This window comes from Metarhizium brunneum, chromosome 2 (assembly GCF_013426205.1).
Source record: "Metarhizium brunneum chromosome 2, complete sequence".
Classification (NCBI taxonomy): Eukaryota; Fungi; Ascomycota; class Sordariomycetes; order Hypocreales; family Clavicipitaceae; genus Metarhizium; species Metarhizium brunneum.
Window position 1 is genome coordinate 4,246,251 of NC_089423.1, and position 27,493 is coordinate 4,273,743.

At 47.7% G+C, this 27,493-nt stretch overlaps 9 protein-coding genes across 9 annotated transcripts; 5 read left to right on the top strand and 4 right to left on the bottom strand.

Moving 5' to 3' along the window:
- Positions 1 to 774: 774 nt before the first annotated feature.
- lcb1 (Serine palmitoyltransferase 1) lies at positions 775 to 2,696 on the top strand (the record flags this gene model as incomplete). Its single annotated transcript, XM_014692079.1, has 4 exons — positions 775 to 1,005; positions 1,113 to 1,213; positions 1,370 to 2,375; positions 2,484 to 2,696. The coding sequence occupies 4 exons, from the start codon at positions 775 to 777 to the stop codon at positions 2,694 to 2,696; spliced, it is 1,551 nt and encodes a 516-aa protein (XP_014547565.1).
- A 2,863-nt stretch (positions 2,697 to 5,559) lies between these two features.
- Positions 5,560 to 7,647, top strand: GAA1 (GPI transamidase component GAA1; the record flags this gene model as incomplete). Its single annotated transcript, XM_066130295.1, has 4 exons — positions 5,560 to 5,831; positions 5,897 to 6,135; positions 6,204 to 7,063; positions 7,156 to 7,647. 4 exons carry the CDS (start codon positions 5,560 to 5,562, stop codon positions 7,645 to 7,647), a joined length of 1,863 nt encoding a protein of 620 aa, XP_065986422.1.
- A 225-nt stretch (positions 7,648 to 7,872) lies between these two features.
- On the bottom strand, positions 7,873 to 9,134 carry G6M90_00g042290 (uncharacterized protein; the record flags this gene model as incomplete). Its single annotated transcript, XM_014692081.1, has 3 exons — positions 7,873 to 8,517; positions 8,575 to 8,810; positions 8,867 to 9,134. 3 exons carry the CDS (start codon positions 9,132 to 9,134, stop codon positions 7,873 to 7,875), a joined length of 1,149 nt encoding a protein of 382 aa, XP_014547567.1.
- Positions 9,135 to 9,623: 489 nt separating this feature from the next.
- nuo40 (NADH-ubiquinone oxidoreductase subunit) lies at positions 9,624 to 11,224 on the top strand (the record flags this gene model as incomplete). Its single annotated transcript, XM_014692082.1, has 9 exons — positions 9,624 to 9,751; positions 9,809 to 9,822; positions 9,875 to 9,937; positions 10,002 to 10,096; positions 10,162 to 10,253; positions 10,307 to 10,448; positions 10,515 to 10,673; positions 10,734 to 11,069; positions 11,126 to 11,224. 9 exons carry the CDS (start codon positions 9,624 to 9,626, stop codon positions 11,222 to 11,224), a joined length of 1,128 nt encoding a protein of 375 aa, XP_014547568.1.
- A 2,290-nt stretch (positions 11,225 to 13,514) lies between these two features.
- On the bottom strand, positions 13,515 to 15,377 carry G6M90_00g042310 (uncharacterized protein; the record flags this gene model as incomplete). The annotated part of the gene is made up of 6 exons (XM_066130296.1): positions 13,515 to 13,616; positions 13,687 to 13,920; positions 13,989 to 14,755; positions 14,825 to 14,935; positions 14,992 to 15,228; positions 15,293 to 15,377. 6 exons carry the CDS (start codon positions 15,375 to 15,377, stop codon positions 13,515 to 13,517), a joined length of 1,536 nt encoding a protein of 511 aa, XP_065986348.1.
- Positions 15,378 to 16,236: 859 nt separating this feature from the next.
- On the top strand, positions 16,237 to 18,721 carry rhp54 (DNA repair protein rhp54; the record flags this gene model as incomplete). Its single annotated transcript, XM_014692084.1, has 2 exons — positions 16,237 to 16,247; positions 16,309 to 18,721. The coding sequence occupies 2 exons, from the start codon at positions 16,237 to 16,239 to the stop codon at positions 18,719 to 18,721; spliced, it is 2,424 nt and encodes an 807-aa protein (XP_014547570.1).
- A 1,118-nt stretch (positions 18,722 to 19,839) lies between these two features.
- Positions 19,840 to 22,123, bottom strand: G6M90_00g042330 (uncharacterized protein; the record flags this gene model as incomplete). The annotated part of the gene is made up of 6 exons (XM_066130297.1): positions 19,840 to 19,883; positions 20,116 to 20,275; positions 20,341 to 20,724; positions 20,853 to 21,161; positions 21,234 to 21,871; positions 22,006 to 22,123. The coding sequence occupies 6 exons, from the start codon at positions 22,121 to 22,123 to the stop codon at positions 19,840 to 19,842; spliced, it is 1,653 nt and encodes a 550-aa protein (XP_065986374.1).
- A 2,247-nt stretch (positions 22,124 to 24,370) lies between these two features.
- Positions 24,371 to 25,228, bottom strand: aptB (Lactamase-like protein aptB; the record flags this gene model as incomplete). The annotated part of the gene is made up of 1 exon (XM_014692086.1): positions 24,371 to 25,228. One exon carries the CDS (start codon positions 25,226 to 25,228, stop codon positions 24,371 to 24,373), a length of 858 nt encoding a protein of 285 aa, XP_014547572.1.
- Positions 25,229 to 25,951: 723 nt separating this feature from the next.
- MCATL (Mitochondrial basic amino acids transporter) lies at positions 25,952 to 26,881 on the top strand (the record flags this gene model as incomplete). Its single annotated transcript, XM_014692087.1, has 1 exon — positions 25,952 to 26,881. One exon carries the CDS (start codon positions 25,952 to 25,954, stop codon positions 26,879 to 26,881), a length of 930 nt encoding a protein of 309 aa, XP_014547573.1.
- Between the last annotated feature and the right edge of the window lie 612 nt (positions 26,882 to 27,493).

The following is a 27,493-nucleotide window of genomic DNA, read 5'->3' on the forward strand; positions in this document are numbered from 1 at the left end:
GGTATTGACTCAGTTTGCGTTTTTCTTTCCAGTTTCACGGAGGCAGATCATTTACTGGTTGCTTTGTTTTAGCCGAGCTACAATTGTAAAGCTAAAAAAAATACGAAGATGAATGTTGCGATTTAGTTACCTAGACCTTGGGATAATGAGATCAAGTGATTGATCGATTGTCAAGACATTTTCGCGTCATCATGACTCTCAACATGTGATTCTGACCCAAAAGACACAGCTGGACCTATTCATGCGCATCCTGCTCTTCTTGTTATATCTTGTACTTGAACATTCTTGATGTGTGGGCGAATGCTTGACAGTTGGTCTGCGTCACCATAGCCTGCAAGGCGAATTATCTTCATTGTGATTAAATATGGCCTATGATTAGTGGCGACTGATTCGCTGCTCTCACGGCCTCCGCCGAGGTGCTGGTTAGCCTCTCATTAAAACCAAGCATGAAATTCCAACGACGCGACAGGGCAACAGGAACTTCTAGAACCCCGGATCCCAGAGAACCAGACTCTTTGTATGCACTTGGTGGTTGATGGTCTCGCAAGGCCCCCCTCCCCCTACAAGGCAACCTAGTTGTGCAGGCCGCCGTCCCTGACACTGAACGTCTCGTTCAAATCTGGAACCCACTTTAATGATTTCCCCTGGGGCTCATCTCCTTCCACTTGAGCGGAGAGATTGTACTAAAATCATTATTGTATGTGTGTACCCGACCTCGCGTCTTCACACCTTACAGGACGTCATAACGTGGCAACATTATCAAAAGCTAGCTTCATGGAAATCGAAGCATTGCACAACCAGCTCAGCCGTGTGCTGCAGCAGACGACTTCAGCATTCCAAAAAGTGCCCGGCTCCGCTGTCCTTGTTCGGTACATTCGGTCAAGCTACCAGAATGACCCCGTGCGGTCCGCCATTGAACTGGTACTGATTCTATTCTTCATTCGCTATCTGCTGTCGCCGTCGTATTCGACCCATAAGCAAAATTTTGTCAAGCTCAGAGAAGATGTAAGTTTTTCTGGCCGTCTTCTCGGCATGCTTTTGCCCTTGATTGAATAGACCTCCAGGGTCGTAGTGACACCTGGGTTCGTCACTGACTTTGCAATCGCCTCCAGGAGATTGATGAATTGATTGATGATTGGGCCCCGGAGCCACTTGTTGCCGAGCAGACAGTACTCGAAGAGGCCGAGAGCGACAAGCTCCCTATAATCGTTGGGTATGTCGTGGACCGTTGTTTACTGGTCGTCCGAGTCAAACTTGCCCGTTAGAATGCGGTCACATTTAGCAGAGCCACCTCCTTAACGCTACAGACATTCATGAACCTTGAAGGAACTACGGGATGGTCTGCTGACACTACTTTTTTGTTATTCAGTCCGACAGGCCCAAAAGTCAAACTGTTAAACGGTCGAACGGTTACGAATCTAGCATCGTACAACTTTTACAACTTCAACGCAAATGAACAAATCAAGGAAAAGGCCATCCAGACCCTGCGAACTTACGGTGTCGGGCCTTGTGGCCCTCCGCAGTTCTATGGCACTCAGGATGTTCATGTCAAGGCCGAGGCTGATATTGCAAACTACCTTGGTACTGAAGGCTGCATTGTTTATGCACAATCGTTCTCTACTGTGTCGAGTGTCATCCCCGCCTTTTGCAAACGTGGCGACGTTATAATTGCCGATGAAGCCGTGAATTATTCGATTCGAAAAGGACTACAGGCTTCCCGAAGTAACATAAAATGGTTCAAGCACGGTCAGATGGATGACTTAGAGCGGGTTATGAAAGCGGTCGCTCTCGAGCAGGCGAAGGGAAAGAGGCTTACGCGGCGATTTATTGTCACAGAAGGCCTTTTCGAGACGTGTGGAGATGTAACAGATCTTCCGAGTCTTGTGGAACTAAAAGAGAGATACAAATTTCGCATCATCCTTGATGAAACCTGGTCCTTTGGAGTCCTCGGGCGAACGGGCCGTGGCCTGACCGAATCCCAGAATGTCGACCCGCAACAGGTTGATATGATTGTTGGCTCTCTCTCTGGACCTTTGTGTGCTGGCGGCGGGTTCTGTGCTGGGGCCAAAGACGTTGTCGAACACCAGCGCATTACATCTTCCGCTTACACCTACTCGGCTGCCTTGCCAGCCATGCTAGCTATGACAGCGAGCGAGACGGTCAACCTTCTTCAATCTAATCCGGATATCCTCAGCCAATGTCGGGAGAATATCAAGGTCATGAAGTTGCAGTTAGACCCGCGCAGCGACTGGGTTGTCTGCACTAGTGCATTGGAAAATCCAATCATGTTACTCGTGCTGAAGCCAGAAGTTATCAAGGCCAAAAGGCTGAGTATTGAAGATCAAGAACGGATCTTCCTAGAATGTGCTGACGAGGTAAGACACGACCAGGCGATACTGTACAGAACAAGTTTTTGGGCAGAACAGTTAATGAACCCAAAACCAATTACTTCGCTCGTTCCATTCACTGACCCATTCGTCTAGTGCTTAACCAACGGAGTTCTTGTTGCCAGGCTAAAGACAAGGCCGTACGCGCATGCTATTAAAGCTCGAGACAGCTCGTGGGTTGCGCAACCTGCCTTGAAGATTTGCATCACGTCGGCACTTTCCAAGAAGGACATCGAAAAGTCGGGCGCAACGATACGACATGCCATCACCAAAATCATGACACGCAAGATAAGCGGCAAGACTGGCTAATGGCGCGACTTACACTCAACCAATTGTTTCGAAACTACTTTTTTGGTCGGCCTGCAAGCTAGCTTACAAAGACAACAGCCAAATTTGCCAGGGCATGTATGAGTGATTAGCATGATGATATGCATTTCGCCAACTTTCTTTCGTTGCACTGAAACGCGAAGGCGTTGGACCAGTAAACATAAGGGTTGGACTACGATGGTTAATGCTGGTCTAAAATTATGTCCCATGATGTAACTAATACTAATTGACAGAGAATATATAACTAATAGAGAAGTCTGATAACCTTGTATTTCTTATTTGCTAATGTACTGAGTTTGCTCTTATTTTCGTCATCAGGACATGTCTGCTCGTAAGTGCACTAACAGTGTGCAGCGGTGTCCGGATTCGGCGAATAGAAGAATGTTTAGTCGGCTGGAGACAGTACTTATGTATCCATGGATATCTTGGCTTGGCTTGATAAATGAATCATGCACGAGACCATTCTTTTAACAAGCTCTTGCTCTACTATTCGATATCGTCTTACACGAAGCATAGGAGCCAATCGTGGATCAGGAAGTGCAATTTGACTAAACAAACAGTATATGAAGATGAGTAAATACATTTAGAACTATGTACAGCTTCCTCAAGCTTGTATAATAAAATACGGGTATGTCGAGCCGCAGCGCCGCATAGTGGTGAAGACAGTCATACCACAGGCTAAATCCATGTCTGCAATACTGCATCTGATCAACAGCTTGGTCGACAATTGACACATGAGCGTTTTTCTATTAGCATATCCTGTCCAACAAGTCCAAAAGTATGCTGATAAGAAGCCCCTAAGCCACGAAGCTGTTGTCGGGGACAGGCATTATCAGTGATGTACAGTCCGTGAACGGCGTCGAGCGTAATGTCTAATTTCTTTAACTTAAGTATTGCGTGGAGCGCTTGCGAAACATGATGAACGAGGCTGAGGATCCTTCTTCATGCTCCGCTAAAGTCAACATATTGCTGATGTTAAAGGACGTGCCAGAGCCTGCTTAATCCGACGTGCCAATACAAGGACTATTTTGCACAGAAACCAGTGTCCGTAACTCCATATTAGATGCATAACCCTCATCTCGCTGGCTTGTGCCCATTTCTCGCACGCAAATGTTGTACAGTAATTATCTCATCAGGGTCCATATAGTTCAATACCTCGAGCAAGCCCGGCGGGCTGTCATGGACCAAGTCGCTGTGTACTTCCAAGTAACTCTGTTGCATTGCTGCCTCCTGATCGCGTCGTTGATGGCAAGACGCCAAAACGACCGTATGTTTTTTGATCAACGCTTACATAGTGCGGGAGAACAGCCAGTAAATTAAGCCGCGTTTCTATCCATCGCAACGCCCATTCTGGGGGGGCAATAAATTTGAGGTACCCAATACCGCCTGTGAAAAAGTAGACATCGTCAGCCAATCATGATCCCCAACTCGCAGGATCTTAGTTGTCATACATATATAGCCTACAGCCACGCCACACAAGTGTCCCAAGAGGCTAGTATTAGGTATCAAGACGGCCACAACGAATATCATGAGTAGTGGCGTCGTCCATGTTGGGATATGATATGTACCAATTACCAAGTGTGGATTGGAACGGTATGTTCGAATGGCTTCCATGCCGAGAAGCAAGAATACCCATATACTTTTGGGCTCTTGTTAGACTCTTCCTGCTTGCACACACTGTTTGTCAGGGCTGTTCTCACCTTGCTCCCATAACAGCATTGTTTGCTCTCAAAATTCCCACTTCGATGACAACATACAGCAGAGCCGGGACTGTAGTTAAAGCTGCGAGGCGTCAGATAGCACCATAGCTTTGCCAAATGGCAGAGGAAAGGGTATTCTTACGTCCAAAAAACAAAGCTAAGCTAGTGAGCGTCCCGTATTCGTTTTCGAATCGTTCCATTAAAGGGGTCAGCGCGACGACATTCAGGACCGCGTGGATAACATTCAAGTGAATCAGTGGAAAAGTGGACAATCGGTACGCTATGCAAAGTGTTAGGCTCGGCTTCGGGCGCAAATGGCCAACATTCTCAAGGAGAAATTTACCTGTTGCGAAAGTGACTTTGTCTGGTATTAATGCGCCCCATTGATGCAGGTCCCATAGCGATGGAATACTAAGTATCCAGAATACAAGTATGGCTATTATGATCGCTCGAGTAAATAAAGGGAGTCGGAAAATGTACGACCGAGCACGCAAGGTGCTGAAGCCTCGTATCGCGGGCATCGCCACGGTCCCAAAATGATCTAGTACTGAGGATCGACGGTGTCAACAGCGGAGGGAATAGTCCTTAAGGGATACTGTCTGCAATTGCAGAGCAAAACAAGTCGAAGGTGAAGCACGAGGATACAGACGCGCAATAGTTTATCGTTCAACGTCTTGCCATGTCTCGGAATTGAGATTCAAAACCGTTGCTCATATTGGAGTACATGGAGCAATGCTATTCCGATCCGGGCAGGTAAGGGTCACGTTGTTTCTGATGATGGTCGCTTGGCTGTTTTCTTCTGGAAAGGAGATGATGACACAGGGCAGGCGAATAGTGGCCCACTTAGCGAACCCCGGTATATGCAACCACATGCACCTACGTATCTACTATATTCCCCAACGTACCTAGCAAGGTGCCCAGCCGATGTCGCGTCTGATCTTACCAACCGACATAACCACTGACCGCGATTGCAGCACATGCAACAGGCCCTACGGCCGACTTGTTGCCAGTACCAAGAACAATAGCTACCTATACCTAAGCTAGTCTTGTCGCACAGTCCACCGGCATGTCGAGGTTGCTGTGTAAGTATTCTTGATTCCCTCACACGTATTTGATCAAATGGGAGCCCATCCCTAGCTTCTAACATGGATACATATCTGTCTTCAGCATCGGCGCTTTCCTTACGGCGGGATCCACGCATGCTGAAACTGCCACCGTATCTCTCCCTGGTTTGCATCCTAGTTGGAGCTATCTGGCTTGTCTTGTTGCCGCTCGACAATTACTCCCGGCGCACCTATATCTCAGAGAATGCATTGCTTCCGGGTCAGGTACATACATATTTTGGCGGCAGCGAACAGAATATCTTCAGGGCATATAGACGGGAATTAGATACATTGGTTAATGAGAGCAACTACGAGTAAGTTGGAATCCAAACCAAGCAGAGAATGAACTGGCCAAGAATCTCTAAACTTACTATCAAAGCATCAACAATCACCTTGAAGTCATTCTCAGTACCGCTGGTATTAAAGTCGGTAGACAGAACTATACATACAATTCCGCAGGCAAAACGTACAATGGCGAAAATGTATACGGAATTTTGCAAGCTCCCAGGGGGGATGCCACCGAAGCAATAGTTTTGGTGGCTGCTTGGAGCAGCGTCAATGAAACATTTAATGGAAACGGCGTTGCTCTTGCCATCACCCTCGCCCGCTACTTCAAGCGTATGTTACTAGGTCTCACCCATCTAAGCAGAAACCATGACTGGTTACCGGGCTAAGAAGTGATACAGGCTGGTCACTTTGGTCGAAAGATATCATAATTCTGATACCTCCGGACAGTCGAACCGGAACTCAAGCCTGGGTGGACGCGTACCATGATGCGCACGACTCCAACAACGTTGCTTCATTGCCGCTGAAATCCGGTGCACTGCAGGGTGCAATCGCTATTGACTACGCCATGGATCAACGATTCGACGGTATTCACATCATTTATGATGGCACCAATGGGCAATTGCCCAACCTCGATCTTATAAACTCAATCGTCAATATCGGTGGGGGCCAAATGGGAATGCAGACGGCAATACAAGGCATGCAGCATCATAATGATTCCTACCGAGACCGGCTTATGACGATGCTGCGGGGAATGTTGAAACAAGGCTTAGGCATCTGTGCCGGACCTCACAGCAGTTTTATCCCGTATCATGTCGATGCCGTAACACTTCAACCATATGGTGAAGGTTGGCACGATGAGATGGCCATGGGACGTGTTATAGAAGGCACATTCCGGAGCTTAAATAATTTGCTGGAGCATCTCCACCAAAGCTTTTTCTTTTACCTGCTAATGCAGAGGGATCGCTTTGTTAGCATTGGTACATATCTCCCGAGTGCTATGCTCCTTGCCGCTAACTTCACGATCATGGCTATTTTTCTGTGGGTAAAGAGCGGACAGCCCGCTGCACAAGTCCAAATGCCGGTGGTAGCAACCTTTGAAAAACCAGCTCCAGCAAAACCAACATTCAGCAAAGCTCCGGGAATCCCGCCTGCTATCAACTCTACCGAGCGAGATCTTTCTCTTCCCCTAGGGATTGTGGCAGGGTGTCATGCCGCATCTGTGATTCCTCTTTTCGTCCTAAGCAATGTTCCTGCAAGAGTATGTACACCAAAATATCCCTGTATTTCCATACAAGCCACAAAATCGTGTGATTTTGTAGTTGATGTCACTGACACAGACCCAACAATTAGTTGCTACCAAGCTCATTGGCCATGTTTTGCATCTTCTCTGCCGTGCTTCCATTCATCATATCGTACCTTCTTCCCGTATGCTTCACACAAAGGACGCAGCACTTTCAGCTGACTAAGTCGCTGTCCTTGCTTGTCCTTGGAATGGCATTAGCGACGCTGGCTACTCTGAACTTCTCGTTAGCATTCTTGGTGGGCATGCTTGCCAGCCCATTAACATTTATAACACCATGCAAGAACACTATTTCCAAATATTTTGTCGTTGCCTTGCTCAGTGCAGTGGCACCACCAGTGGTTGTGTATCCAGCAACTCATCTCGCCGGCTCATCTGTCGCTGAATTCTTGCAGCAGGCTAGTTTTGGGTGGAATGTATGGGCCGTGTATACGCCTGTTGTGATTTGGTGTATATGGTGGCCGGCCTGGCTAGTTGCGATGACGAATGTCCTCTCTGGGACTTCCGACGGCGCCGAAATGTTCACCACGGAGAAGAAATAAGCAATCTGCTCATCGGGACATCCACGAAGGAAATAACATTGCCTTTATTAATATACATTTTTTGTACCGTCTGAGATGTCTATATCTTACCATTGCTGGTAGTGGATAGAACTACGAATCCATGCTGGGCTATGCCAGGATATGTCAGGAAAGTTCCACTTGTCCAAGACCCATTCAAGGACATAGCCGACTTGACGCCTTATCATTCAGAAAATCAGTCGTGATTTAAGCAGCCCAAACATCTTTCCCGGCGGTCTCGATCCAGTTACCAAGCTGATTAACGTTGGAGTCCCAGTCGAGCAGACGTTGGCGCATGTTGCCTATTTGCTTCATGTCAAGCACCTTTGGTTGTACCCAAGTGATGTGTGCAACTTCGTCCACTTGGTCAATTGTTCCCCGTAACAGACCAAGACTTAAAGCTTTCATGACCAAGTGCTCAATTTCCTTCTGCTTGACCTTTGTCTCGTGTGAGATTGTAGAGAAGGTCATGGTACGATCGTGTGGAGGCCGTCGAAAGACGGCTTCAGTAAGCGCAGCAAGATAAATCTTTTGTCGTAGATGCGTTGAATGTTCATTCAGTAGCTTGTTAGATGCAACGTTGTCGGATAAAGCATCAAATGCTATAAGATCGCCCCGGTTAAACGCGAACAACAGGTCGCGGAGCCAAGAGTCGTCCTCGCTTTCGGCAAGGGAATCGAGAATCGGATGAAGCAAGAGCTCTCCGAAGTTGTAGATGCTGCTTGACACCAAGGCTGCAACACTTAAATAGTAGGCTCGTCTGTGACGTTCCTCACTTGAGAGAGATGCCAAGTCGATGCAAGCTAGGTACAGAAGCGATGTACGATAGTAATTTGCAAAGTCCATTTTTCTCTACCAGACATGGTTAGTGTTAATGCAGCAATACTGCCGCCTTGAACATAAGCATACCTGGTAATAGCTTGCGTTGGCATCATAGAATGCTGCGTGGACTACAGTCTCTACTGAGTCGAAGGTATCCAATATCTTCTCGGCAGCATCCAAGTCTCGCCGGGCATCATCCAGTCTGTTGAGGTTGAGCTTCACGCGGGATACGGCCACAGACGCAAACACGAGAGCGTCTTGTGATGTGTCGTTATCGACCTTCTTCACTACAGATAGTAAAAATGATAGGCGTTCTTGGTCATCTATTTGAAGTCCATTAGCCATAACATCCGTTCGCCAAGTTCCATTGTGTATATACCTTTACACTGCGTCGCGGCTTTTAAGGCAAGGTCTACCAGCTTGAGCTGGTTAATTTTATCCGCAAACTTCAGAATGAACACCTTATGGAAGGCCAGACGCTGAGGGGCGCTTTTGGGGTGATTGAAGAATTGAACGAGCGAGTCTGTGAGCTGGTGCCATAGCTTGCGCTCCCAGAATGTTTCGAAGTCAAGTATAAGGGGCTGCAGCTCTTCCGGTGCCTTGTCTCTTTGCTCCGCGAGGAAATCCGGTATCGAGTCGACGGCCATGGTAACCGTGTCAGGTATTGATTGCACCTTTTCTATCCGAGCAGCAGACTGCTAGACTATGTCAGAACGGAGGATGTAACCTGGTTTAAGGTTCTAAGTGCCAGGTTTCGTCTTTTTTTTGTCGCTTTGGCTTTTGCGGCACTGGCGGCGATGCTAGCGACCGGTAACACCAAAAGGAACAAGCAATGCAAGCTTGGTATTGCGATGGAAGGTTGAAGAACGCAATAGTGCCTAGATGCTGTGTCTCAAGGACGTGGCTACCAGGAGCCTAATGCGCAGAGCTACTGGGAAGAGCTGGGTGGGGCATAGTCTCCCAGCCAGGAAGTTAACCATATTTAGAGTACCCGTGACCGTACACGTGATCGGTGCTCTGCCCAAGTATCGATTCAACAACCGAGTAGCAATCGCGCGACATAGCTTGTTGTGTCCAGGTTCAAGGTCGACAAGGAGAGTAACTACTTCTCTCACATCTAGCCTAGAACTGCAAAGATGTCCTATCCCCTGTACGCCGCACGGTCAGCCCGTCAAGCTACTCATAATGCAATTTGCCGACGTTTCGCCTCCGATATTTCGGTCACAAGAACCGGCAAACCCATTCTCCGAGTAGAAGGTGGACGGTTAGTATTGCCACTAGTCTAAATAAATGCATTCCGCTGACTTATTCTCTGCTCTAGATCGTCCCTAGGAGGTATCTATATGCCTGCTACTCTACTTGAATGCAATGCTCACGGCTCGTACAGGTCACACTGCAACAGTTTTTGGCGCAACTGGGCAATTGGGTCGGTATATTGTGAATCGATTGGGTGAGTTTTATGGCGTTTATGACTTCAATTGCTGGGTAGTGAGATGTAATCTAACTTGGTGAAGCTCGCCAGGGTTGTACAGTTGTCGTCCCATTCCGCGAAGAAATGACGAAACGCCATTTGAAGGTTACAGGTGATCTTGGTCGCGTCGTCTTTGTCGTATGTTGAGTTCGCTTCCTTTTCCAGAGCCAAGGAACCTCTCGCCCTAATTAATTTTAAAATAGGAATATGATTTACGGAACACGCCGTCGATCGAAGCAAGCGTCCGACATTCCGATGTTGTCTATAACTTGATTGGCCGAGACTATCCTACCAAGTTTGTGCAAACCATTAGCCGCATAACATACGCATAGCTGAGCCCTGTTTCAGGAACTTTTCTCTCAATGACGTTCACGTGGAAGGCACCGAACGCATCGTTGAAGCAGTTGCAAAATACGATGTTGATAGATATATTCATGTCTCCTCACACAGCGCCGACCTGCAATCTGCCTCCGAATTTTACGCCACCAAGGTCAGTCATTTCTCATTTTCTTTCTGGTCTTTCTGAGCTTAACCTCACACGCCCTATTTATCTCAGGCTCGAGGTGAACAAGTGGCCAGGAGTATTTTCCCGGAAGCCACTCTCGTTAGACCAGCACCAATGTTCGGTTTCGAAGACAACCTACTTCTTAAACTTGCCTCCGTTCTTAACCTTTTCACCGCCAACAATATGCAAGAAAAATTTTGGCCAGTCCACGTAAGTTCCACCCCCTTCCCTTGCAGACCTAATTGAATGATGATACTGATACTCTCGTAGTCAATCGACGTTGGCGCCGCATTGGAAAAAATGCTCTACGATGATTCCACAACCGGTCAAACATTCGAACTTTATGGACCGAAAGAGTATAGCATGAGACAGATTGCTACTATGGTGGATAAAGAAATCTATAAACAGAGACGGCATATCAATGTTCCCAAACGCATCCTCAAGCCAATTGCTGGGGTGTTGAACAAAGCACTTTGGTGGCACACAATGTCGGCAGATGAGGTTGAGCGCGAGTTTATGGACCAAGTTATCGACCCCACGGCCAAGACTTTTAAGGATCTTGGTATCGAACCTGGAGATATTGCAAACTTCACATATCACTACCTGGTTGGTCCTTCATGACGTGTGCAACGTTCTGCATTCGATAGCTAACATCACTCTAGCAAGGATTCAGAAGCCAGAACTACTACGACTTGCCCCCCGCAACAGAAAAGGAGAAACGAGAGGACAAGAAGTATATTCATGTGCTGGATGAGTTGTAGTTCAACATTGCAAGTCCGCAATCGGGAAACCTTGGAAAACATGCCAGAGACTTCTTTGGAGTCTCCGTTAAAATTTGAGGTTCTAGCAATACAATACCCATGGGAAAGACATGTATATAAGACAGCCCCAGCTGGGTCAGTGTGTCGCATCTTGTTGTACAGTTTTCTTTCTTTTTTTCTTCATTTGTCGTTGTTAGAGCTTCCCCGTTTGCTGTATGGCCTTTGTGTGATTATCGAAAGCAATTATAGGCTTGCCAGGACACATTAGTCATGACGACCGCAGTAATATTGTAGTGGTTCTTGTGGCGTTGGGAAAGCTTCGAAACCATGTCGGATCACAATCGCGTGCAAGATGTTATACACAAGGTGCCAAAGGCGATGTTTTGATACCCTTTGTTTTCACCCTCGCCGTGCTGCTGTGCGCTTTTCTTCATAGGCCCTCAAATTATTGGGCTCATACTCCAGGGCGTTAAGTCACTGGCAATGTCAACTGGTCCAGGTTATGCGCAACTATGGAGTGCTTACCTACTACTATGGTGTACTCTGTACCACCCCCACAAAACGGTGGAGTTAAACCACATGCACCCACACTCTTATTTGCCTACACTCATGGTGCGAAGTCCTGATAAATCCAGATTAATATCTTTCACTGTCGGAGTACATGCGAATATATTGACTCCTACTTACACTCAGCATGGAAGATAACGATGAGCCAATGTGAGCATTTTATCAATCGAATGTTTGTCGTCACCAAAGTAACAAAATTTACTTGGCTCAGAACTCTCTCTGCCCATGCTCTTGCAGCCTTGGCCGAATTTAACGCCGAAAGAGATGCCCATCAGTCCAAATTCGAAGGATTGAAAGCTCAGGCTGAAGACGACGCACAGCTCTCTATGACGGCCTTCACAGAAGACTGGAATGAATCACAATTTTGGGTACGTTTCTGGCGGAAGTTCATTATTGCCACTCAAGTCGTACTTGGGAGCAAACTGGCCAAAATCAGTAATGTTTGTTGTATACATACGCCATGGGGCCATTGCTAACTCTTGGCTTGGGCCACAATGAGCTATAGTACTCCGAAGAAACAGCTGAAGTGTTAGCCAATGAACTACTGGAAGCATCTAACCCGAAGACACGCATTGGTGTTGTATCGGCACCAAGCGTATTTGTAGCACTTCGCAATATATTAGTGAGTATTCCCCTCTTGCTCTCGTCATGCCTCGTCAGGCAGATCTGGAGAAACAGAATAGCTTATCATCTCACCCAACTTGCCATGGCCTTGCCCTGGCTGTGGGTATTCATTCAAGTAGCGAAAACTCCCGGCGAGTGATCGTCCAAAGATCGTTCTCTTAGAGCATGATCCTCGTTTTGGGGTGTTTTCCGAATTTGTCTACTACGACTTCCAGCAACCTCTGAAGCTTCCCAGTAAGTCTCAAAAGTAATCATTTGAATGATTCAAAGTCAATCTAGCCCTTTGTGTGTATGTGTGTATATATATGTGTGTGTGTGGTTCAAGATTCCGGTCTTCCCAGTTGAAAACGCATGTACACTTATTTCTGGATAACAAAGCTGATATGCCAGGTAGATGAGTTGAAGGGAAGCCTAGACTGTATCATATGTGACCCACCATTTCTCAGTGAAGATTGCCAGACAAAAGGTGTGTATGGAGCTGTTGGGTCCTTTGAATCTACGTTCCTTCTTTCACTTTGACATATCTCCTTCTTCTAATCGTACATACTACCTTTCACAGCTGCTCTTACTACCCGATGGCTTCTGAAGGCTTCCGAATCCAGCTCCCCAAAGCCAAGAGTCATCGTTTGTACCGGAGAACGAATGAAGGACCTAGTGACCCGTGTTTATCGACCCCTAGGCGTACTCGCCACGACTTATGAGCCGAGGCACGCCAGAGGCTTAAGCAATGAATTCTACTGTTATGCAAATTTCGAATGTTCGTCATGGGTTTGGAAGCCCTGAACTCTTTGACACGCCACCTATCGTCCAAAAGCACCCAGGAGTTTCACTCTGCTTTCTGTATCTATCTATCTTTTCGAATCAAATCAGATGAAGGGTTAGGTGATATTGAAATGAGAAACGGTACTACTAGACATTATCGGATCTGGACATGTCTTATTGCACACGAAAGGCGTGCGAAGATCAATGGGGTATTATACCCCAAACCTCCAACACCCTGCCGCGGGGGGCATTATTCAAGGGATCTCGAGTTAGTTTACATAGGCGCTTTGCCCTTCGCGGTCTATAAAACCAAAATACACAATAATTTCCATATCCCTCAGGCTAAGGAACGGATGATATAAAACAGCAAATAAGCCTGAGCCCCCAAAACTTCAGAAATTGTAGCCAGCTCCACTTTATGATCATTGAATTTGAACCACTGTGCATAGCAAACTCATCAGCTTTAGACGCTTTCGAGTGGATTTACAGATTGAGAATGATGATCTTACCTGATCGCCGACACGACAGTACGATACATAATGACCAGTCTCGATTTCTCCGACGTGCACTATAACACTCAAGAGATCATACATACATGATCTCTCCAGCTCCAGGCTTTCACGGTTGTCCCGGCTGCGAACTCTGTTCGTATAAGGCAGCATGCTCAGTTGCAACGGAAACTGAACCGTGTAGTCGATCTTGGATGCGGCTCGATCATGTCTGCCTTGCTTGTATTCAAAACGCTGAAAAGACGTATTAGCCATGAACTAAGCACTGAGTCCCGGAATGAAGTTGTAACCTTTAGCTGTACCGAAAGGACATTCGGTAGTCGTTTGATGCTTGTATATCTCTTCGCTTGTTGAGTGGATGAGCAGCTGTGACACCTATACTCGCATTTGTCAAATTTGACATATTCCTCATCCAGACAATCATTCAATGTCAAAACTGGTGCTTTTTGCCCAGTTTTCTTGGCCTTTCGCTGCATCAAAGTGTCCAGGCCCAAGCTGAGATCTAAGAAGGACTGTACTGTGTTTGTGGTGCCTTTGCAGTTCTGGCAAGTTGTTGTCGTCTGCATCTTACCATAAAATGTTTGATGGATGATACAGTTGCAGCTATGCTCGGAGCCAATCTCTGGCCTCTTTCCGTCACCATTGCGCTCATGAAGTTCCTCTGCCAGAAACTGGAAAAACTCATGAGCATCTTGCTCCCTCGTAGTGACAAGATTTTCAAATGCCTTTTTCTCTGATATCCAGAAGCCTGATAGTATGTTTGCGGCAGTGTACCCGTTGGTATTCTCCAGAGCGTAAAAGTCTTGAAACATGTCATCCATAGCGCAGCTTAAGCAGTGTGAAACAGTACAGTCATTGCTCTGGTGCCCATCACTAAGATAAAAATTTCGCAAAAGTGGGTTATGCAGAAAGCTTTGAAGAACAACATTTTGATAGCAGGTGGCACCTGCATTATAAATGCCTCGTAGGCCATTGGCTCGACAAGACGCTGTTGTTGTGTTAGAACTAATATAGCGGGGATCGTCCTTAATAGAATCAGTAAAAAGTTCGTCGTGCTTTCTCTTTCGTCCTTTACAATATGCCAGGGTCAGTATCCAACGAAAGACCAGTGATCATGAGCTTGAATAGGAAGGCTGACCTGAGAATGAACCTGTCCCAATCTTCCGCACGCGAAGTTCTTCTAACGTTGGGTCCCACACGAGGTCATCACATATTTGGCAATACAGAGATCCGCTTCGAGAGTCCACATCTAATACCAAGTCAGTCAGCCAAGCAGTCGCCAGGATTCTTCGACTTCGAACTTACAGAACCTGTGAGATTTTTTTGTTCCATGTCTAAGACGGTCTTCTTCAGTGACAGTAGTTGGACACTGGAGGCAGAGATAGTTCGATGTCAATGATGTGATTGGTCGACCTTCCTGGTTCGTTGATGTTTGAGGGACAATCGGGGTAGAGTCGAAGATACCACGGAGGATCATTTTGTAATGTGCAATGGAGCTATTCATGACTTCTTGACCCTGGGACAATAGACGTTGTACATGTTCTATATTCCCGTTAGAGCATGTCACCCAATGATTGCATATTCAATCCATAGCGTATTTCCATACCACACCCAAACATTGGTATTCCAGGAACAGGTGACTTGACTTTGGCATTCTTCGGAGAGGCCGGTGTCGTAGGACGCGTAGACATCTTGAATACGGTGTATCAAGGAGTATTTTATAGCGGCTGGTCAAAAGGTAGGTTGCAACTTGCTCAGATGGTAGTCTCGCACTGGATTGTTCCGAATAGCCACTCGTGATCGTTGGCAAGATGTCGTGGCAATAGTCCAGGTTCGCAGAAACGAGTTCTTCAACGAGAATCTCTGGGCTAGACTTGTTAGCTCAAGTGGGAAGTTTTTGGGTGGGAAAGTCATCTCACCTAGGAACAACATGAGCTCGTTGTTCGCTCGTTGTAGTGAATTTATGGCGGAGTTCCAAGCTTGACATCAAACAACGAGTGCACCGGCGGCCGACGTATTGAGGGGAAATAGAGACGGCCGCTTCGTTCGCCGAATAGTCTGAGTTCAACCTATAATATCTTATATTCGAATATGCCTTTGCACTCTGAGGCTTCAAACCGAAGGGTGTGGCTTGCTGGGGGAATGGAATGTCATAGGAAGGTCGCTAATGGTGAACCGCTGGGAACGCTGACCTGCAATCGATAAAGATAGGCGGCCGATAAGTAGCCCACGCTGGACTGGGGGCAGCCAGTTATAGACGGAAAGAACTACATATGAAGCCGAAACGTACGAGCACGAAGGCTGGGTAGCTTGGGATTCTTTGGCATCAATAGACCTGTTTTTCCGCACATGCCAATTTCATTTTACGTTGCATACTATCACCTAGAATGACTCTGTGCAATGTGAGGAAGGCGGAGAATACTAAGGGATAAGGGCTCCGGTCACGTGCTGTCGTGACCAGGCAAACGCGTCGAACGCGGTCGTAGCCAGTTCCGCTCCGTCTCACTCTCATGATTTCCGATGCCGTTTATTGAAGCATATAAACCAGAAATGGCGCCAACGTAAGCAATCTATCTCTCTGACATGCGTGAATCGAGGTTTTCAATTAACAAAGTCATTTAGAGCATCCACCCCTTCTGGCCAGAAAGACCAAAGCATTCCCACAACGCGTTACCATTCCACCTCGAGTGCTCTTGGCAAACTATACCAACCATTCAAATGTCCCGGCGCAGCTTGTCCAAGGACTTCTTCGTCGGACAGATCATCACGGAAACGGAGGAGGGTAGACTATTCTGGTACAGATGGTGATTCCTCGGAAGACAAGTCCTACACCAACAATGATCGTTTAGCTCTCGCAACACGGGATGTCAATAAATACCCCGTCTACAGAGCGAAAGAGAAGCACCTTGTCTTTCGCAAGGCATTTTCTGTGCCCCTCAAGGATAAGAGTACCGCTTCATACAACCCAAACAGACCGCCTCCCACTTTGGGCTTAAGGCAAGGCGCTGTGGTTTCTCCGAGGCCGTTGCATGATCCAAGTGGCGAGTTCGCGATCGTATTATATGATCCTACGGTTGATGGAAAACCCGACAACAGTCAGGAGTCCGAGAAGCTGAATACTACAGCAAATGACATTCAGAAGCCGCAATTGGATGCCCCACTAGTCCATAAAAGCTTAGCAGAAATTCTGGGCATCAGAAAGAAAGTGACCAAAGAACAGCCTCAGGTACCTGTTGTTTTAGATCCAAAGCTCGCAAAGATTCTTCGTCCGCATCAAGTTGAAGGCGTCAAGTTCATGTATCGCTGTGTTACTGGAATGATTGAAGAGAAGGCGAACGGCTGCATTATGGCCGATGAAATGGGATTGGGGAAGACACTGCAATGCATAACTCTTATGTGGACTTTACTTAAACAGTCGCCTGAAGCGGGAAAGCCGACAATTCAAAAGGCAATCGTTGTTTGTCCAGCAAGTTTGGTCAAAAATTGGGCGAATGAGCTGACCAAATGGCTTGGTGCTAATGCCATCACGCCGTTTGCTATCGACGGAAAAGCTTCAAAGGAAGAATTAACAAGACAACTCCGACAATGGGCCATTGCATCTGGTCGATCAGTTACCAGGCCAGTTATAATTGTGTCATACGAAACCCTCAGGCTCAATGTTGAGCAGTTGAAGCACACCAAAATTGGTTTGCTCTTTTGCGACGAGGGTCACCGACTCAAAAATAGCGACAGTAACACTTTCAATGCACTGAACAGCCTTGACGTTTCTCGAAGGGTTATTCTCACCGGAACGCCGATTCAGAATGATCTCACGGAGTACTTCTCCCTTACAAGCTTTGCTAATCCAGACTTGCTGGGATCACGTTTAGAATTCCGAAAACGATTTGAAATTCCAATTCTACGTGGGCGAGATGCGGATGCTTCCGAATCAGATCGCCAGCGTGGAGATGTGTGCACAGCAGAGCTTCTCGGAATAGTGAACAAATTCCTTATCCGCAGGACCAACGATATACTGTCAAAGTATTTACCCGTCAAGTACGAACACGTGGTGTTTTGCAGTGTCTCTCCATTTCAGGAAAGCCTGTACAATTACTTCATCACTAGTCCGGACATCCAAGCGTTGCTCCGAGGGAAAGGAAGCCAGCCACTGAAAGCCATCAATATCTTGAAGAAGCTATGCAATCACCCGGATTTGCTTAATCTGAGTGACGATCTGCCTGGGTCTGAATGCTGTTTCCCTCCAGAATACATACCGAAAGAGGCTCGTGGTCGAGACCGTGACGTAAGACCTGAGTACTCGGGGAAGATGATGGTGCTAGATCGAATGCTGGCTCGGATACGTCAAGATACCAACGACAAAATTGTGCTCATTAGTAACTATACATCAACATTAGATCTATTTGAGCGCCTATGCCGGTCTCGAGAGTATGGTTGTCTTCGACTAGATGGCACGATGAACGTGAACAAGCGCCAAAAACTTGTGGATCGCTTCAACGACCCGAATGGCGAAGAGGTTGTCTTCTTGCTCAGCAGCAAGGCGGGTGGATGCGGCATCAACCTAATTGGAGCAAACCGCTTGGTACTTTTTGATCCCGATTGGAACCCTGCCGCCGACCAGCAAGCATTAGCCCGAGTCTGGCGTGATGGCCAGAAGAAAGACTGCTTCGTTTATCGTTTCATTGCAACTGGTACGATAGAGGAGAAGATCTTTCAACGTCAATCGCACAAGCAAAGTTTGTCATCTTGTGTTGTTGACTCGGCGGAAGATGTTGAAAGGCATTTCTCCCTTGACAGTCTCCGAGAGCTATTCCAGTATCGCCCAAATACCACAAGCGACACGCATGACACGTTTAAATGCAAGAGATGCAAGCCAAATGGCAAGCAGCACGTAAAGGCTCCAGCAACCCTGTACGGAGACACAAGCACCTGGAATCACTTTGTCAATACATGTCTACAGTCCATTCAAGATCTGCTTTTGAGGCAGGAACATGGTCTGGGGCAAGTTTCAGCGGTTTTCCAGTATATATCACACTAGCCAGTCGACAGTAATTACTATAATACTAATGAACATTCATGATGGGGCTGTATTGTGTCATAGATCGTCTGGACGGGACCCTGGGTGCCACAAACGTATTGGCATGATATTATCGTAGTACGGGGCACGTGGCCCGACCCACAGACGCGAACTCTGCACTTTGAGCAAACTTTCTGTGGCCAGTCTCTTTGGGTGAGCTGTCTTATGACTGGCAACTTCAAGGCATGTGCATCGCCATATATTAGCACATTCGGCATATCGGAGCAAGCCATCATCGCACTTGGTTCGGAGCATAGACAGCGAAAGGCGATCATCGTACTGCAGCAGGCTTGCATCGTTTTCTTGAGTGTACTCACTTCCCTGACCACCTGATTCCTGAAGTGCGTCCGTATTATGCGGAGAGAATATCCAATACTACGCCACGTCAACCAAATCCAACCAAGAAGTTCGCTATCCAGTACGGGCAGTCCATGAAGATTCAAACACAATGGCAGGCCAGGAAGCACACCAGCAAAATATGTCGAATTTCTCGGCTTATTATCTACAACAGCTCACACAAGAATTATCAGACGACATTGACAAATTGAGAGCTGCAGACGACTTTAAGCCCGAATCTGTGTCTTTTTTGGTTCATGCCCTCCGACAGGGTGCTTCGCAGTTTCTGACTGAGGACCGGAGTGTTACGGTACCTGGAAATCATTCCCAACAAACCTCAAACAATTGACACGGCCCGTCGTTGATATTTATTCGCCTGCAACAACCACCAGGCACTGTGTCCCTGTTTCTCATCAGCCCAACTGTTGGGTCACTTAGCTGGATTGCTCTACCTGGCCATGAATCAACCTCACATGCCGCAGGATGGACGTTTTCGTGAGGGAAGCCGGTTTTATTGTTGTACATGCTATTTATTAGCCCAGCAGTTAATCATTCCGATCCAATCACGTCAGTGTGATATTGAATCAAGAAACCGTCATGGGACAATGAATGACATATGTTGGCAGGAGACGTAATTCTGTCACGGGAATGCGAAGTACATCACTGAAAATACTGGCAACATTGACGATAGATATTGACTCTCTCCATATTACAGTAAATGGTTTCTATCTGCACACCCAAAATCATACCGCGCTATTCATCAACAGGAAACCACCAGTAAGATGGCCTGCAACTCAGAATGGGTATCATAATAACATTCCACAAAGTCAGCGTCAATACAGCCCGTGACCCAGAATGAATACTCCAACACGGATCCAGGACCCATATAGTAATATATCCCAGATGTGTTCCAACAATGCCAAGAGATACTGACAACTCTACATATCCCTTGCGAGCAACAAGCTTATGAGGCGCAGATCTCCTGGGTGATTACCCACAAAGTGCTGTTTTCTGCGTACCTTGCACACCTGCGCGCTGCTCCCTATGTGTTGCCCAACCTTTAATGGCTAGTACGAAAATCTCCCAGGCCATTAACAATCCTACCAGTCCCATTGTGATTGTATACATGAACATGGCATCCAAATGATAGTGAATCATGCCATCGATAGTGTCCGAGCTCTGAACCCGGTTGGTCAGCTTTCCATGATTTGCAGTATTTTCGTTTATTAGCAGCATTTACTTACACTAGCCATGAAAATAATTCCGCCCGCGATGAGGCCAAAGGACGTCAATAGCTCCGTAGGTGGGCGAGACGGCAGGACAGACTTGGGCGGTCGGAGGAACAAAAGAAAGTAGGTCAATACCCTGGCGAACGAAGCCCCCAATAACAAATCGCCCCATTGTTTATGTACCATTGTCGATATCTCGGTTTCTTGGTGATGAGAGCTCATCATGATACCAAGTAGCAGAATGACGAGTGCCGGTATGGGGTTGAGGGAAAATTGGTATGTATCAGGGGATTTCCATTTCTTCATGGCTTCTTCGTCTGGTACATTTTCCGGGGCTGTATCTGCTGCGGTTGTATTCAGGAGACTCCTGATAGTAGACGACTCGATAAGCATACCGCACTATTACATCGTTAGTCACACAGCCTCGAGGGAGGTAAAGCACTTGCAGGAATCCGGAACCAGCAGCCGTGTGTGTTTGAGGCGGCACAGTCGTTTGAGGCAAGTGGAAAGCTTCACACCAGACTTACCATTCCTCCTCCTAAGAAGAGCACAGTAATAGCCAAATGCTCCAGATCTTGGGAGCTCCATTCGCCACCCCAATTTCCCAAGTGCTCTAAAAAGATGTTTGTAGATCCGTAAAAGAAAATCAGGGCACTCTCAACGAACTCTGCCGATGGACACCAGCGTTTCTCGTGAAAATTGATGGGTCTGAGATTCCACGCCCAACCCACGTCCGCGAAACTTCCCGACCAGCGGCCCAAAGAAAATAGACCAAGCCAAAAGAACACTCCTCCCTTGATCCAGTGTGCCAATCCACTGAATACCGCATTTCCTTCCTATGTTGCGCACAGTGCATTAGATTGGAGCTTCTTCGAAGGCCAAGGTGGCAAACCCAGGGGTATACTCACGAAAAAGCGCCCAAAGGTTATGATGCCCGTAGTCAGCGCGATAAACCCAAATGGCAGAATTATCCGATCTGTAACTCTGTACACGAAATCAAGATATACCCATATACGTGATGAGATGGCACGTATTGTTTTTCCTGGTATTGAGTTCTGCGACAAGAATGGCATCTCGGCGGATTCAAGGGAATCCTCTTCAGCCTCACTGCCCTCGAAATCCTTTCGTTGGTCGTTTAAGGACATGTCTTCCCCGTCCAACGTCGAAACAGAATTGCTTCGGAGCGACTCTGTTCCAGGTTCCGTCCCTTGGCCACTATCGTTTGACAAGCGATTTTCTCCATCCTGGTACTGCATAAGTACCCGTTGCCAGTAATTCGTGTGAGAAACAGAACTGCGTCCACCTGAACTACGGCATCTTCGTCCCGCCATAGCACCTACTTGTCGCCCGACCAAGTGTATCAAGACCTGCGCAAACATGACGGCCGTAATAATCCAGCCAATTTTGTGATGGGCATTGTTTGGGTACAAATCTTGAGTCTGGGAGTTGTACATGACGCCCAACGAGACGCCAAAGGCATTAACGGCAAGAAAGGCAAACTGTACCGCCAGAGCTACCTGAGAATGCGCGATGGAGAGCATGACGGCTAAGTGATTGCACGAGAATTAGCACTGAGAATTTCAGGAGGCTCTGCAGGACGGGGAAACTCGTGTCTCGGCCTTCTGTCCCAGTCCCAGGCAACTCCAGGGAGTGAAAGGGCGTTTTCAAATATGTACTCACCAACGGGCAAAACGAACACCCAGCCTATCACCATTAATGAGATGTGACCATAGATCAGACCCCGGCTATTGGAAGTTCCAAAGTATGTTGGAGGATAATCGGATCCATGCACTGCCATGGTATGATTCCCACCGTGTTCGGGTTTCATTTCTACGTGGGCATGAACTATTCCGACAAGGAGAAGAACATTAGCCACAAGACGGCCTGTGGAGGCAAAATAAGAAGCAGCGGGTAGCGACATTTGGCGAGGTTATTCCGGGTGCAACACCGGCAACTAATTCGAGACGATGGCTCAGGCGTCGTGTTTAGACGTATGAGGAATATTTGAACCGTTTATTCGGCCGTAGCCGCCAAGGCTGGGGAAATTTTTGTGCCAAGCGTATCAGAGATTAAGAGCAGTAAAGAATCCCAGAGGACGGCAGTTCACAACATCAACACGAATCCCTACGAAAGAGCATGGCAGGAACGGTGACTGGCAGATTGGTTGGGTGGAAATGAAACGAAGTGGTCACTGGTTTGGGTAGCCTTGCGACTTATACGCCAGCAAAACAACGTCATTGACGGTAGGTAGGCTTCACTCCCGTGGGCGCCGAACCGAAGTTGGTTACAATAACGAAGCACTACGATCAATCACACATCGCTTAGCAAGCAGCAGGGGGGTTGGATCATTAGGATGAGAAAGAAAAAAAGAAGCGCACCCGCTTCCTCCGAAGCTTCCGAGCTTGACTCCTGTCATAATGCAACTTGCGGTCAGCGGAGCTCTACGGAGTAGTGAGGTACTCGATGTATGTATTTATTGTATGCAGGAGACCAGGCATAGTAGGGTTTTAGGATACTGCAGTGGGGACAGCCGGGCTTCCGGTGGCACGGCTCCTGCCAGCTATGACAACACCCGACAGCACCTGACAGCACCTGACAGCACCTGACCAAGTGAACGCATGTGCAGCCATGGATCTCCCCAGACTCTATACACTTGGAGTTTAACTCAGCCCAAATGCTCAAGGTTGTTCGGATGGGTGGGCGGACGCTAGCTGCCTTACCAGTGTGTGTGTGTCGCCCATGATCAGGCAATCAGGGTCCAGATGTCGTTCTGTGAGCGGCACTTCAGGTGGCGCGGCAGCCAATCCCCTCATACACATGACCGAACATTACGTTGCTTTTACCATTTGCTTTGATAACGTGCATCCGTGCAACCCGGTGTCCATCGCTCTTTGCTCCGCAGTCTTCACCGAGTTGTCACTTTAGTGTCAACTACAGTGCGAAGGTACGGGATAGGCATCACCAATCATTTTCACAGGCAGGTGCATGCACCTCGTGTGGTTGGGTGAGATTTGAGAACATATCCAAGTACCTAAGCAGGTAGCTTCCAATATTTGAAGCCACCGCGAGAGCCTTATGAATATGACGCGAATAGAGTCAAAACCTACCGAGACCTCATGCTCACGTTAGGTACAGTTCGTGGACGCGTTGGCATTGCATTCTAGCTTTCAGCCACACACACCTTTGGTTCAGGGTATTCACCACCTGCCGCACCTGCCAGCCTCGGTGGCGCTTACAACCTTCAGACCAGACCCCAAATGCTCTACCCGCTGGAGACTACTACAAGTGGCTCATCCACTTAGTCGCTGACGGGTCGTACTTTGGTTGACGGCATCTGACATCGGAACATTGAACCTTCATCAGACAGGGTCCCTCAGCAGGTGACTGATGGCCCCAGCACTAGCCAGTGTCAAGAAGTAGACCCCAAGTCCCGACGATTCCGCCACACGTCAACACACCAGCGTCATATTTCAAAAGTCTCTACCCTACTCTAGGTGCTTGAAGGTAGGTAGTGGGCAGCTAATTCCACATACCTTCTGACGTCATCCAACTAGGTATTTATACTTAAATCTAGTGCTTGTTTTGCTGTTCTGCCCTCTTTTTAGGGGGCAGGGGGGGAGGACAAGACCGGTAGAGCTCGACAAAGACGCACGATGAATGGCTACCTACTTAGGTACCTAGGTAGGCAGGTATTATGCATACTCAAGTACATATTATTGATTACCGAACTTCGAGTTCACCAGCCACATTATTCCCAAGTACGGAACGGCCCTTCCTGCCGGCGTGACTATTTCAGCGGACAATACATACTGCAAGCCCGAAACTTGGGTCTTGAAGCACATGGCAAAGTAGGATACCGTTGCAAACACTTCCCAACCACTGAAATATGAAAGCACTGGCTACCCAATGTCAGCAATCTGAATAATTATACATATATTGAGCAAGTAGTCTCGATACCCCATGGCGATACACCCCAGTCCGCTTCATGTATTCCGACGACACCTTATAAAATGACACCACCATCTTTAACCCCAATTAGAACTTGTCAAAGTGTTGACTTTTCTCGGTTCACCTGCCACAAGTCGCGGCCATGTTTAATGACTATGCCGTCGCTGGCGAGCTTTTCAAGAATTTGCAAAACGCCGTTACATGCCGCTTGGTGGAGTGCATCAGGAACGTCACTATAGATGATTTTGACAAGATCCATGGCAGACCATCTCGTGCCATTGGCATCTATTCCATCATTACCCCCCCGCATGGTTTGCAGAACCTGGTCCACTCTCTGTTGCCGGTGCTCAATATACTCGGTAATTTTGCCTGGGCCGTCCTCCACGACCGGGCCATGGCCAGGATACGCCCTTCCGGAGAACAATTGTCGCATTTGGTGAAGGCTGCGCAAATACTCCGACATATCCTCAAACACAGCGGTACCTTGCCCAAGCACATTATCGGCTGTAAACATGGCGTCCTCCTCAGCCAGCACAAAGACCATATGGTCCTTGGTATGACCCGGTGTGTGAATGGCGGTTAAGCTGACGCCATCGACGTGAAATTTTTGGCCGTCCACAATTCCTTTGTGCCCCAGTTCGGGGTCATGCTTGTAAATAGCCGCACCTGGGGCTGTTGAAAGGACATCAGCAATGCCGCCAGTGTGGTCGTGATGCCAATGAGATATGAGTACCGTATCTACTGTCGCCCTCTCCTCGGCCAGGGTTGACTTGAGAGAGGCTATCCAAGCTGGTCGACCTTCTCCTGTGTCAATCAGAATACGACGGGCGCCACGCCCGAGTAGATATGTATTCGTCCCCTGGAGTGTGAATTTACCAGGGTTCCCCCCGAGAATGCGAATACATAGAGGACTGAGCCGTTCAACAGCTGGGAGGGGAGTCAGTTGAGTAGCCATGGTTCTAAATAGACCTTGTGTCCACATTCAGAGTTCGAAGGAAACAAGGCGTTGATGCCAGCTGATGTCAGTGATGAGACCTAGTAGAATAGAGAAACAAATATGATCTGTGTGTGCAACTTCATGCATTTGGAATATAGTTACTGTAGAGTTTACGGGAAACGTGCATTACTTTCTCAGCTTAATGAAAGATGATTGTGTTATTGGTATTCCGTGCTGGTAAAGGGCGGGGCATTGATTCATTCTACCTCGGCTCGAGTGTTCCTCGCAGGCGAATCAGAGGCACCCCTCCTAAGCCAGATCTTCACTTCATCACGCTGACACTCGGCCAAGGATTCCAAAAGTGTCAATGGTCTCGTTTTCTCCCTCTTTTTCTCTTTTCTTTTTTTCTTTTTTTCGTCTTGAGACACTCTATAAAGAACTCCTGCCTCGCGACATACTCGATAATATTAAAAAATTCCAACTAATGATCCTACAAACATCGGCATCGCGAGCACGGGGTGTTCAGACCTCGGAGACTGAAAACATTTCGAGATTATTTATATCTCGCCACACTTTCGACGGTCAGAAAGCAAGGAATCCACCCCTGTCACCTCTAATTAGAAGATCAGCCTCTGTGCTGAACGCAATTACATCGACTACTGCTTGGCATGTATCTGGCGGCTCCAGGCGCCCGCCGCATCTCAGCTCTCTCTAACATCATCCTTCACTGCCAGATTTCAAATGTCTACCGACTTTTGGGCCGGCTACCTAAGCGGGGCAGTCGGCATCCTAGTTGGCAACCCACTCGATATCATCAAAGTTCAACTACAAGCTGGTAATACTCTCGTCAATGGCACGAGGCTCCAGGGTACCACGGCTCTGGTGACGGGGATAGCGGCTCCAGTTATTGGATATGGTGCGCTAAATGCCCTGCTCTTCGTATCCTACAATCGTTCCGAAAGTATTCTTCAAAAAGCCATCGGTTCAGGCTCAGACAAGAGCCTATGCGCGACATGGTTTGCAGGAGCAGTAGGTGGGCTTGCTACCTGGGTAGTGAGTGCTCCAACCGAACTTGTCAAATGTCGTGCTCAGATGTCAGCATCATCTGAGAGCAGCTGGAGCATTGCACGCAACGTATGGAAGAGGGAAGGGCTTCACGGTTTCTACCTGGGCGGTGTGGTTACGGCACTTAGAGACAGTATAGGATACGGGTTCTACTTCTGGTCCTATGAACTAGCGAATAGGCATTGGCCCTCCAGCATCCAAACTGAAACTCCATCCCTACGCCAGGAGGCCCCTAAGATCCTGCTATGCGGGGGACTTGCAGGAATCGTCACCTGGGCAAGTGTATTCCCCCTGGATTCAATCAAAACCCGAGTCCAGACTCAGCAATCAATCGTACATCCCCAAGCTGCTTCAATCAAAAACCGCCCTGATTCGGAGGGCTTCCAGTCGACGAAACGGCTTGGCTCGCTAGATGTTGTTAGAACTATGGCTAGGGAAGGAGGGCTGCCTATATTCTTCCGCGGCTTAACTGTTTGCAGCATTCGTGCCTTCGTCGTCAATGCAGTACAGTGGGCTGTGTATGAATGGGTTATGGTGGAGTTTTGCAGAGATTACAAAACGAGAAGAATAGAACATAGAAGCAGTATGACTGTTGATGAACGCTGAAAACCCCTCGAGATAGTGCGAATACACCTGCGTCCTGCCGTGTTGCTACAGAAAGAGTTGTCCGCCTCGACGAGACTTCCGTAGGCGAACGGCATGGTTCGACCACATGCGACCATTTGTTGGTTTTTGAATAAAACGACGGGATAGTGACTCGGTTAGTTGGGGCCCGACGTATGATTGTCGACAGTGACTGGCAGTCGCGTGGGCACAATATCGCAAGAATGTGCTGCATGCTGGGATACTGGGCCCATGCGGCACATTTAGCCAGAGTGCTTTGGTTTACGCCAACGCCCTGCCGTCATTCCCAGAGGTTGCGGGTGCTCTAAACTCTGATCTCAGATAGGCGTCTTCCATATTGGCAGCAGCTGCAGCTACCAAGGTGGCCTCAGAAGAGATAGCCATACCTAGCCGTGATTCCATCTAGGCTACTCGACTCTCTACTCTTACTTCAGGATTGCTTTGGCTTCGAGCAGATGAGTTACGTCAAATGGTGACTGGTAGGATCCCACAATTATTCGCTTACATGCTACTTCCCACTGCGAATTTTCACTAAATCAAGTCGAAACCCGGGGGCCCCAGGGAGGGGGCGCAATTATCAAGGAGGACAATTAT